Consider the following 13,397-nt stretch of genomic DNA (forward strand, 5'->3'; position numbering starts at 1 on the left):
TTGTCACAAAGAGCACATTTCTTACACAAATGCACACTGCAGCCATCTCACAACACAGCAGGAACTACAAGGAGAGCCTTGCCTGGGCACCTGGGGCTTTGAGTATGGGAAAAAGTGTTTTTCAGAGACATGGATATGGCAAAATCCATACATGATGCCTTGTCTTGGGTGAGAGTGGGACGAACAGTGGAAGCTAGTCGTGAGACAGAACACAGCAGTGAAATGCTTTTTGGAGAATCAACCTGCATGCATTACCACAAACACACACACTAGCTTCAATTTACTTTCTTCCCTTTCCCTTCCCTCCCTCCTCCCCTTTTGTCCCTGAAGTGGACTTACTCTGCAGAAATTGAGAAACCTCTTCCAGCTGGGGAATGTTATCTTCGCGGAAGCCACAGTACTTTTCCAGAAGTGGGAAGATGTGATTGTGCTCATAGCAAGCATGGGTTTTATACAAGGACTTCAGGGTCCTGAATACCATCCCCCATGTATTCTTTTCTTCCTCCGTATATTCCACTTGAGGTATGGGCTGACCACTAGAATACAGGCATGAAATATTTGTCTCCAGCAGGGCAGGTGTAAAAAAGAGGAAGAAGGAGCATTAGCAGAGAGAGACAGGTGCAGAGTCTCTGAGCTGCTGTCACCTGGACTGCAGGGGATTTCATAAGTTATTTGAAAGAGGAAAACTCTATTTCATGATATAGGAAACATTCATGTAATTTGGTTAAGCAATGATCCAAGCTCTCAGCTCACCTACCACACCAAAGATTTGTTCTCACTTTGGAAAATCACTTGGCCTTTCTGTTCCCCTATCTCTCCAATTATTTACCCAGGGTGGAAGTTCACTTAACTTCAGGGACCCAGCAGGTAACATAAATGGGTAAAGTAGCAGGTATGGACAATAAGAGGGTGAGAGCTGAGACAACTGAAGAATGCATCCTCTTTCTAAACAAAGGCATCCAAGTTCAAGTAAAGCAATATCATGTGTTGTATTGTGTCAACTAACGTAATTATATCTGTGGGATAAAGTGGATCTAATTTGTGGACCATGAGTTTGAGACCCTTTTGGTGGGCATGCACTTGCTGGATTTGATATTTCTGACCTTAGGAAGCTATAATGGTATTTAAACGCAGGCTAGGTATAAGATCCACTTATGCAACATCTTCTGCTATGACACAACAGAACTACAGGGAACTGGTTAAAGTACATGTGTTGGACCTTGCCCCACAGATCCTGAATCTTTTGGGGAGGGAAAGCCAAGGCATCTGGATTCCAGTAAGCTTCCAGGGGACATAGTATAGCTTGAGACTCATTAGTTCCAAGGTCTTTTTGAAAAACATCTAAGAATAAGCTGTGTTCTCAACAGTAAAAACAAATGAAAATCAAACAAAGCCTGACCTTAAAAACCAGTCACTGTTCTTTGCACTGCAGGCTTATTTTCCAACAGCATACACAGTGTCTGGGAACAAGGCAGCACTGTTTACTTCAGAATTATGGATCATCTTCAGGCTCCAAAGTAAGGTTTCTCCTGCCCTTTCAAAGTTGTAGCTCATCCAAGGACATTAAAGCAAAGGCACTGTAAGTTCCCCAGAAAGGTGGGCAGGGATTAGGGAAAAATGATAGATTTTTGCTTAGGAATTGAAAGTAGGACAACCTCAGAAGACTCTGTAATGACCATTAGGAATTGTGAAAAAAACATCAGGTAAGCCCCTGCCTGAGGATGCACCATTATTTTAAGGCCAAAAGCTGCTGGAAGGAAAAAGCAGGCTTTGATCATGGACAGAGATGGGTTCACTACTTGGCTCTGCCAGTCCCTAGCTGGATAGTCTCTGGAAATTTAATAAACCTCTCTAGGCCTAGTCTGTGCTGTTATTAGATGGGTTAATAATAAGTAACTATTTGAAAGGTATAGACGAAAATTAGGTGAAATACTATGTATAAAGTACCAAATATTGGTGCTGACCAATAATACCATTGGGTAATGGATAATTATCGTTATAACTGATTCTTATTTAAAAAGAAAGGTATTTGCTATTTTGTAACAAATTTTTAAGAGATAGTAACATCCTGGGTACAAAGATGTCCCCCTGGTTGATATTTGCTGTTCTAGGGGTTCAATATCCCTTCCTCATTCCTTCAGTAAATCACCCTCTTCCCCTCTCAGTCTGAGGCTCAGGTGGGAGGAGACTCCACCACTCCCACCTGGGCATGTGACCAGGTCTGGCTAATTAGACTGTCTCATTTCCCTGGTCATAGAGACTGGCTGAGAGATGGGCCCATGTCCTAATCAGAGCCAATGAGACTCAATGAGAAAACCTGTGTGGATTCTGTTGGAAAGAGATAGAACCTCTGATTGAGTTGGGGTTTCAGCCTGGTGGCACTGGGCTCACCTCCAAGAGAGATGAGACCAATGCCAGAGACTAAGGCCAATGTAGAGGACTCTAGAGTCAGAGAGAGGGATGGAGGGAGGGAAGTGTGTGGGACCCTGAACGAGTTATTGTCACTTTCTGGGCCATATGTACATTCACTATAAGGAAGGACAATCAAATCTATCTTATAATGTTGTAATGGTAATCAAATAGATCATATCTCAAGTGTTGCCTGGATATAGTAAATATTTCAGAATTTATTTTCTGTCTCTCACACACACACACTAACTTCCATGGTCTACTTAGGAATTAAACACAGCACATTTTATTCCATCTTCTATTTCCATCAAGAGACCTGAGGTTCTATAAGATCCTTGGTCTTTGAAGAAATTATCAATTATTTTTACCAAGTCATGATCTCATTAAGTAAAATAAACTAAGATATTTTAGGAAGAGTGTCAGTTTGGTTTGAAATAAAAAGGAGATTTCTGGTTAAGCCAGTTAGGATTCCTCTTCAAAAAAAGAAGCTTTAAGTAGAAGACATTTTTTCTGAATTATTCTGTCAACCAAATATGGCATTCGAGATACTCCAGCACCTGGCACAGCCTTCCCTCTCCTTGGTGTCTTATTTTACTCCAGGTCCTCCCATTCATGTAATTATTACAAGACAAATAATTTGGTGCCCCAAAGGACAACTGTAATTTGTCAGTGTCTCTTCAAACTGATGTTTTAAGACTTATTAAATGTTCTTGGGTTGGGGAGTCAGAGCATTATATGGCAGATGGGCAGAGAAGAGGGTAGCTAGCAGTGGTGGGGTTTAGCTGCTTCTTTATTTTCTATAGTAATTCACTCTGACTCCAAATATTCACATCTCAAAACAAAAGCCCCATAGCTAACCAGACCCACCCTTTCATTCACTACCCCCATTCTCTTTGGCTATAAATTCCAACTCAATCTTTAATTCTCAGCCTAAACTTTACATCTGGCTGACCCATTTGCTCAGTCTACATTTAAACTCCTAATGATATGCCTTATGACACCTGAGTTTTGACTTTGGTAATACCTATTGTATTTATTGTTGCTTTTGTCATTGTCTTTCCCAGTGTTCCCCCAGATGACATGGTCTCTGTTGGTCTTGCTCTTGGGGTAGGCTCTGGAATTTAATAGATATATCTTATCACCTGATCAATATCCTGTGATTCTATGACTCATGATGCATGAGTTTGTGCTTTATTCCCCTTGTGGAATAATGAATGGCAAAGTGCCAGAGATCTGAATGTGGGGGCTATTGGCATGGAGGGTGGCAGAAGCCAAGGAAGAGGGCCAAAGTTTAGTCCTGAAAGACATTACAACTTCTGGGGTGGGATGAACAGGCCAGGGAGAACTGAGAAGCCTCAGAAAGGAAGGAGGGAAACCAGTAGAGACTGGAATACATTCAATACATTCGATTCTCATTATATATGGTAGTTATGCTACATACAATCATCTGAACATTGAACCATTTGTCCAAAAGGAAACCAGGACTTGGGTCCCATGAGCTTCTGGTCACATTTTAGTCAAATGACAATATTAATCTTGTTTTGTGTGAGCTTTTATATAAAGAAATCTTATTTAGTACATATGGTTGAGTCATCAACATTGTACTCAACAGCACTATAACTCATGCCTGAATGAGGCTTACCTAACATACGTGTATTTTCTCCATAAGGCACATCCCAGCCTTCTTGCACTTAGGAACCCCACACAGCACTTCACCACCACGCTGGGGGGCCATCTTAAACAGCAAAATTGCCAATAAAAAGTACAAAAAATTGGCAAATGTGGATCTAATCTAAATAGATCTCAAAAAGAACAGTTGTTTACAGATGAGAACTGGAATAAGAAAGTGGTGTCACCTTGTTCAACCTGGAAACTTGTGTATCAGGCAACTCAAACTTTTCCCCATTCTTGTCATGTCTAGGAATGATCGCAGAAGTGCCACAGTATTGATTTGGAAGTCTCAAATAAATGTAAGCAAGTAATCCTTGAATAATGAGAAGCCACTGTGCCAGATACCAAGCTGAGACCATTTCAAAAATAGGCTTTGAATTTGAGAACAAATTCAGCCTTACTAGCCACATGACCTTGGCCCACATCACTTAACAATCTGAGATGCATCTGTAAAAATCGAGAAATTGACTAGAAGATCTCTAACATTCCTCAGAGAGCCAGCCACCCATGGATGGTTTTCAATAATCCATTTAACTTACTTGATAAACATCCAGGATGGTGAGGCATTCAATCAATTCCATGCTTCTTCATTAGGTTTAACATTTTTATGGAAAGCTGGTTAGGGGATCCGTTTCTTCCTTAAAATCCCAACAGCCAAGCAATAACTGAATATACTTCCTAAGCAGCTCCTGGATTATGTGGAAAAGTGTGATCTCCTCATTCTGAGAATCCCAGCATTCAGGGAAGAGGGTGAGAATGCTTTGGAGTTAAAGAAACCTGAATTCAAAACTGGATGATGCCACCTACGAGTTATATGACCTTGGCAAGTTACTTAACTTGCATTAGTTTTCCAATCTGAAACATAGGGAGTTATTACTAAGACTAAATGAAATCATGGAAGCAAAGCATGTAGCAAAGCCCCAGACATAGCAAGGAGATCATAAATATAATATATTTTTATTTATTACCTGAAAAAGGGCTCATGTCTGTACCTGATTTGATGGTGTCCACCTGACCATGCTAAAGCAAATATAGGGATGGGGGGTGGGTTGCCATGTTCTGTGATTCCTGCTTGTTATAAGCCAAGGCCCAAATGGGCCTAGATTTAAGCAAGGTCAGCAAAGTTCTGGATCTTTCCACTGCCGGAAGTCATTCAGAGAAGGGAATTTTCTTATTTTCTCTGGAGGTCTTTCCATCTGGAAGGTAGGTAACTTTGTATCCAGTAAACAGAGCCCTATCCTCTTCTTTATCTCCCTCATATTCTATCAAAGCTGTTCAAGTACAATTCCCTTAGGGCTCTGGTCAAGTTTTAAGTCTCTTCTTGAGCCTGTCTTTTCTCCTGTCCTTAACTCAGGAATGGAGCTCAGGCCTCAAATACTAAATGTCCCATGGTAGCATTTCTGTAGTTCCTGAGGACTCAAAATAGCAAGAACAGTTCTCTTCCCAAATGACATCTTTGATACTTGCACTTTCCTTTGGCTAAAATAGGGTAGAATCCCAGACAGAAAAAAAATAAACTCATCAGAAAATTGCCCTTCGCAGCTGGGTCAGATCAGATAAAAGTAGAACACTGAGGCAGGGCTCATCTGAAATCTCAAATGATTCATTATTTCAGTAAAGCAGCCAACTCCTCCTTGAATGTAAATGATTCTCTTTTTCCTTCTTCCCTGTTTAATGTGGAGAATACCAGAGGCTGTTTTATTCAGGGCTGAGGCCTTTTATAATTACTTCAGACGTTAGTGCATAAGGACGCAACAAAGCTGGGGAGAGAGCTGGGCCCCTGCTCAGTGGGTAATTTTGTTTTGTCTAGCAGCATTTTTTTTAAACATGTGTTATTAAAGGGAGGGTTTAAACACACACACGCACACACACACACACACACACACACACACAAACAGGACTCTCTATGCTAGTATTTTCCAAACTTGGGTGAGGAAAAGGTAAGCTAGGAGTGTGCTCTTCTCTCTTCCCCCAGACAAGCAAAGCGGACTTACTGTCGGTAGTTGTAAGCAATGTCAGCAAACTGCTTTCGTCTGGCTCGATACACAGGATCTTTAAAACCCTAGGAGAAAGGAGACACTTGATTTCTCAAGGCGTGAGCAGAGAGGTCTGGCATATCTATGCACAATTCAAATGGGGGCTCGTGAGCTCTGACAGTCCAGCTCTCCTTCCTCAGATTATACCCTGAAAATAAGGTTTCAGTGAAACTAATGGTAAGCTTTCCCACCAGGTATTATGAATGGCACATTATCAGCAACACCTTCAATTCAGTGTGGGCCTCTCTGCTATGGAATTCCAAAGTGCAAATGGTGTACAGGTTTTTTAAAAAAAATCTCATCTACAGCATTTCTAACTTGCCAACTTGCTAAACTAGGCAGTTAGCAGGATAGATGTCTATGACAAAAATATATAATATCCACTAAATACCTAACAATGGTATGTGTCTAGAACTGCTTCCTGACCTTTTATTTTAAGATTTATTTATTTATTTATTTGAGAAAGAGAGAGAGAGAGATAGCACAAGCAGGGGGAAAGGAAGAGGGAGAGGGAGAAGCAGACTCCCTGCTGAGCCAGGAGCCCCGAGTCAGGACTCCATTCCAGGACCTGGAGATCATGACCTGAGCTGAAGGCAGATGCTTAACCACCTGAGCCACTCAGGCGCCCCTTCCTGACTTCTTAATAAACAAACAGGTACATGCTTGCTGCTATTGCAATTTTTAAAAATACTATTCCTTGAGTGCTTACTATGTGCCTGTCTGTGTGGGCTAGGGACTTCTTTTATCTGTAACTCTCACAAAAAACTTGTAAGGTAGATCAGTATGATTATCCCCATCCTTCTAGAATATACAGTGGCTCAGGGAAAAAGGGGTCAAGCAAAGATGAGGCCAGGGTTTGAATCACCCAGTTTCATGTTCTTTTCACTACACTTCAGTAATTGTCAACCTTTATAACATGGCAGGGGCTCAACTGAGAAATCAGTCTCAATATATAAAAATGAAGATAATCATTTCTCCTCTGAGGCTCACCTGCAGGCAGCCTTTCCCCAACAATTCATAAGTAGCATATTTCTAAACAGTGAAAAGAAGCCAAGAGTGTCTTTCAGTGTTAGTGCAACGTATCCCTCAGTCAGAGGTAAGCCCAATTAATTAAAAGGGCCTTTTCCCTGCACTTTCTTCTAGGAGCTCTATGGTTTAAGGTCTTGCATTTAAGTCTTTAATCCATTTCAAGTTAATTTTTGTGAGTGGTGTAAGATAGGCATCTAATTTCATTCTTTTTGCATGTGAACATCCAGTTTTCACAACTCCATTTATTGAAGAGATCATCATCCTTTCCCCATCGAGTGTTCTTGGCTCCCTTGTCAAATATTAGTTGACTGCCTATGCATGGGTTTATTTCTGGGCTCTCGATTCTGTTCTATTGATTGGTCTGTATGTTTTTAGCCAGTACCACACTATTTTGATTTCTATAGTTTTGTAATATAATTTGAACTCAGGAAGTGTGATACCTCTACCTTTGCTCTTCTTTCTCAGGATTGCTTCTTCACACTGGTTTTAGCAATGATTTTTTTGGATATGACACCAAAAGTACAAGCAACAAAAGCAAAAGTAAACAAGCAGAACTATATTAAACTAAATGCTTTGGCACAGCAAAAGAAACAACCAACAAAATCAAAAGGCAACCAATGGAATGGGAGAAAATACTGCAAACCATATATCTAATAAGGGGTTAATACCTGAAATACATAAGTAACTCATACAACTCAACCAAAAAATTCCAATTAAAAAATGAGCAGCGGAACTGAATAGGTATTTTCCAAAGACAAAATAACACATAGCTGGTAAGTACCTGAAAAGATGCTCAACACTAATCTTCAGGGAAATGCAAATCAAAACCACAATGAGATATCACCTCACACCTGTCAGAATGGCTATCATCAAAAAGGCAGGAGATAACAAGTTTTGACAAGGATATGGAAGAAAGTGAACCCTCATGTACTATTGATGGGAATGTAAATTGGTGTAGCCACTATGGAAAACAGTATGGAGGTTCCTTAAAAAATCAAAAACAAAACTACCATAAGAGCCAGCCATCTCACTTCTGGGTATGTATCTAAGGGAAATGAAAACAAGATATTGAAGAGACATTTGCCCTCTCATATTCACTGCAGCATTACTCACAACAGCCAAGGCAGATGTTGATCAAAGGGTACAGACTTGCAGCTATAAGATGAATAACTTCTGGGAATCTAATGTAAGCATAGTGACTATAATTAATAATACTGTATTATACACTTGAAAGTTGCTAAGAGAATAGATCTTAAGTATTCTCATCACACACACACACACACACACACACACACACACATACACAAATGGTAAACATGTGAAGTAATAAAGATATTAACTAACCTTATAATAATTTTGCAATATATATGTGTATCAAATCATCATGTTATACACTGTAAACTTACACAATGTGATATGACAATTATATCTTAATAAATCTGAAAAGGGGGGTATTTTACAAAACGAAAATGACTGTAATCTAAATTTTAGAAAGACATGAGACTAGCATCATCACTGTAGGACTTGCTTTGTTCCTTCCAAGCATTTCCCAATAAGCGATAACATCTACCCCTTTAGCTTGCTCAGCGAGGAGCCTGCTTCTCCCTCTGCCCATCCCCTTGCTTGTGCTCTCTCTCTGACAAATAAATAAATAAAATCTTTAAAAAAATCAATCAATCAATCAATCAGAGCCTGCCAGCAATTCCAAAGAATCAGGGAGATATATATATATATATATATATATATATATATATATATATATATATATATATATAATCTGAGACTCTGTAACATAGAGTCTGGCATATGGAAAGAACTACAAACACTGGTTGAAAGAAAGAAGGAAAGAGGAGGGAGGGAGAGAGGGATGAGCAGAGGGAAGGAAGAAAGAATTTCTTAGTTTGTTTATTAAGATAAACAAATTTTGAGAAATAGAGAAATTTAAATGTTTCATATTGGAAAATTAAAATTGCCATAAATTTTTATTCCAAACCTAAATCTCAAGTAAATTAAGTGATCATTCAGTTTAGAAAAGATTCCATGACACAGTTACTACAAAGCATAGCTCTTCGGTTTTCCTTAGAGTACTAAATAGTTTGGAATCATTCATTACAGGTAGGAAGGCTTAGGAATCTAAAAACTTAACACTACCCTTGGCGCACTTCTACTGGATGAAGATAAGTTGCTTGGGATGATACAGTCAGGAAACTGGGCACCATGATTTAATTTCCAAGTAGTACTAAACGCACCCCTTTAGGAACCTACCTGCCAGACTAAATGTAGAACACATCTCCATACTTAAGACTCAAAATATAAACCTAATTCTTGCCAGTCATTAAGGTTTGATCATCACAGTTATCTTCACCTACCTGTCTTATTTAATAGTCAGGAATAAATGGCTCTCTCCAGCCCCTAAGTATACAGTGTAGACTTTTGCACCTGTAAGTCATCTTGGAAAATACCTATTTCTATATTTTAATCTAGATATGAGGAAAATGAAGCCCATACAGCCATTTGCAGAACCAGCACCTCTGCTGGGGTTTTCTGTTTGTACCCATGTAGCGGGCTGAGGTTTGAGGGTTGAGCAGGAAACCAGGATGGTGAGGGAAGATTTCCTTTAGCCAGTGGATTTCCACTCCATTATGCTGCCTCTGGGAATGAGATGCCCATGACAATTTCTCTTCCCTATTTAGTTCTTTATCTTTGATCTTTTTTTTTTAATTTAAATTCAACATATAGTACATCATTAGTTTCAGATGTAGAGTTCAGCAATTCATCAGTCAATATATTTTGTCTAGATAGTTCAAAGATATTTCGTCAGAGAAAAAAAGTTTCCTGTAAAATTGTATACCCAGTAGGTATCAACTCTGTCAGAGGGAATATACAAATGAAATAATGGAAAAGTACACCAGAGTCTAACAAATGTTATGAAAATGAGAAACAGTAACTGTGTTATTTTTCTATACTATTTATACTTTTGAAGTTTTGTACTATAAGTGTGGATTTCTTTTGTAACTAGTAAAAAAGTGAAATAGTATTACAAATCTATCTCAGACCATTATGAAGAAGTAACAGAAGATTCACACGTTGAGTTATATCAACACACACATACACAGTATATCATATGGATCTTCCATAGGGAAAGTTTCTAATCACAGTCCTTTCCGGCTCAAAGTACCTAATAAGTTCATTATCAGTCTTCAAGAAGCACCCACTGGCCAGGCTGCAATTTCTGTCCCTCAGTTATCAGTGAAAGAGAACTGGGACCTCAAAGTCCATCTCTTGGTTTGGCCTTGCATCATTTGGGCTGCCAGATGACCACAGGGCCTCTGCAGCCATGTGGAGTACACTCTGAATTAAGTACACTCTGAATTAAGCTTCACTTGATGATGACTAATCATCCTGTCTCAATTTAGACTAATAGCAGCAATTTCAGTAGCACTGCATGTAATTTATTTATAATCACCCTGTCTCAATTAAGCTAATAGCAGCAATTTCGGTTGCACTGCATGTAACCAAGTATGTTTTGACAGGAAAATATATTGTTGGTGAAGGAGGAGTGGGCAGGAGGGGGAAGAGGGGAGGAGTGGAAGGGACAGAATGGAGAGAATTCTACATGATGCAAAGTTATAACATCACCTGCAGTCTGTATGCAAACACCTTCCTTAATCTTGGAATTTTTGTTACTTGGGTGTTGAAGTGTGTGGTTTTGTTGTTGTGGGGATTTCGGGGAGTGGGTAACTACATGGTAAAGTCTTCTGGGTATTCTAGACTGAGATCTTTATTTTATCATTTCTTGATGTCATGGCTGAGGTTAAACCTCAGAAATGCCATCTTTAGACTAGCAAGGAGAACAGGGGGTTTCAAGTCAGACGGGCTGGGTGGATTACTAACCCCAGTCACTAGGAGCTCGGCTTGAGGTTAGTCAGTTCAACTCTCAAACCTACGTTTCTTCATCAGTAAAATGAGACTGTCAGCTACCTCACAGTATTGGGTGGGTTAGATTAGGTAACATAGGCAGAGCACCAAGTAATAATCTGAATTTAAAAAATGATGTATTTGTACAAAATGGTGGGAAATCCAAAAACTGAGAAATCTGGCTCAGAACACAAAAAGGATAGAGTCTGTAATGGGTCACTGAGCCCCATCACCCCACCTTGGACCTTCTAAGCAGCATCTGTAGAATTCTTACCTTGCAATTTCTATTTCATCTATGCCAATAATGAGAGGCTGTTTGCATTCCATCAATCCCACACCAACTGGAGGAAGGATGGTACACAGGAGAAAGAGGTTCAAAGTGGTACAGTATCTGCCAATGTCATCCTGCAGGCACTGGCCAGAGATTTGCAAACTAACAGACCAGGGCAGCACTGACAACAGCCCCACCGCCCCTTGCCCACTCTCTATTGTTGGCCATGGCCGCCACCAATAAGGCCAAGAAGTCTGTTCTGGAAAGGATTCAGATACCTGGTTGTCCAAGCCAATAACCTGGGAGTCATTGTTTTACTTCTCTCTTCCTCTCTTCCTTCATACCCGATAATCAATTTTTGTCCATTCTTCCCTCCAAATATCTTAAGTCTGTCCTTTTTACTTTTTTCTCACTGCTACCCCTTAGTTCAGGACCCCGTCACTTCTCGCCTAGACTACCATAACTGCTTCCCAAGTGGCCTTTCTTTGAGTTGTCTCCATGCCTCCCCCCTCATGCAGCCCAAGTAGATTTATGAAGTGCAAATCTGGTGGGGTCACTCCCTTCCTTAAAAACTTTCAATGGCCTCTCATCAATTTTAGGATAAAGTCCAAAATTTTTAACACAGTCCAAAAGGCTTTGTGTGATCTGGCTCTGCCTATGCTTCCAACTCTGTGTTGAACTACAATTGGAGTTCCACATGCTACATTCCAAATTCATCCAAATTGGTCTGATTTTAATTCTTTAAATACATCATGCTTTTTCCCACATTAAGGCCTTCACACATGCTGTTCCCTTTTATTGGAATACTTTTTCCCACTCTTCCAGACCAATAAGCTACAACTTGGCCTTTCCATCCTGCATTTTTAGAGACTTTTCTTGCTTTTTCCTAAGTTTATTGGTTTTCCTCTATAATACACTTTCTCAATAACCTGAGTGTTTCTCTTTTCAGATAATCATTATGCTTGTTAATATTATTAAACTCAGGACTCTGTTTGTTTCACTTATCACTGGATTTTCAGTGCATGGCATATTTTTGAGTAGGAGTTGTTAAAAAAATTATGCAAAAAAATTAGATCACTGCCTAACAAGCTTGCTGTACACTCAAGGGACGTGTATATTTGTTTGACGTGCAATTTACTACTTAGTAAGGCCCAAACTCTTCAAGGTAAGATGCTGACTTATAGAAGATGGATAAGTAGCAAAATATTTATTTTATGATCAAGTTGCAAGTGATTTCTGTCCAATAGAGAAAGGAACACTCACGGTTATGGCTTTATTGCCTTCTAGAATATTAATCACTTGTATAGCAATCTCTGTGATCTTGCTCCAGCACTAGATTTTTCAAAGACCATCCATACTTTGGTCTTTTGTAGCTTCCTTCACACCAGTGTTGTCATCTGGCTGCTTTCTTCACTATTGAGTTAATGGATTTTTGACAAATGTTGACTATATACCTGTATGACAGTTGTTTTTAACTTTTTTTAAATGATGCCTTGACAGAGCAACTTAGGAGGAATGCAACAAGTCTTTGATGACTGACATCCTTACAACAGACTCTAATGGGGCCCTTGGATGGAGAAGTTTGAATGGGAGAAAGGAAGAGAAGAAAAGCACTAGAAATATAGCCCTGCTCTTGGGAAGGGCAAGGCTCTTTCTGGAGAGAAGAGAAACTCAATATCTGTATCTGAAAGACTGAAAAACAGTTTGAAAGCTTCAGGTAGTAGAAGAAAGGACAGTGTGTTGACTAATATTTTTCCCCCGGAAAGCCCCCCAGTGCAGATCTTCAGCTTTAGACACTGGCGTAGGCACCAGGGGAACTGGAATAGGGAACTCTGGGGTTAAGGTCTGTGTGGCAGAGGCTCCCCAAGATCTGTGTTTAATCCTTCTTTCAGAGAACACTGCTCAACCACTTTTCTCAGTCTTCTTTGAAGTTCATAGTGGCCATGTGACCGGGCTGCAATCAATAAAATTTGAGGGAAGGTTGTGAGTCACCTCCAGACCTGACCCATAAAGACCTGGGAGTGATTCTCACTCCCTTTTCCCATATGCTGGAAGAATGAAAA

At 39.8% G+C, this 13,397-nt stretch overlaps 1 protein-coding gene across 1 annotated transcript in view; it reads right to left on the bottom strand.

Moving 5' to 3' along the window:
• Positions 1-13,397, bottom strand: part of PAH (phenylalanine hydroxylase) — a 67,137-nt gene that overhangs the window by 15,228 nt on the left and 38,512 nt on the right. The window contains exons 5-6 of the mRNA XM_036104147.2: positions 6,075-6,142; positions 340-536 (exon numbers count right to left, since the gene is read on the bottom strand). Of these exons, the coding sequence (XP_035960040.1) occupies positions 340-536; positions 6,075-6,142 (265 nt within the window). The remainder of the gene's footprint in view (positions 1-339; positions 537-6,074; positions 6,143-13,397) is intronic.

This window comes from Halichoerus grypus, chromosome 6 (assembly GCF_964656455.1).
Source record: "Halichoerus grypus chromosome 6, mHalGry1.hap1.1, whole genome shotgun sequence".
Taxonomy (NCBI): domain Eukaryota; kingdom Metazoa; phylum Chordata; class Mammalia; order Carnivora; family Phocidae; genus Halichoerus; species Halichoerus grypus.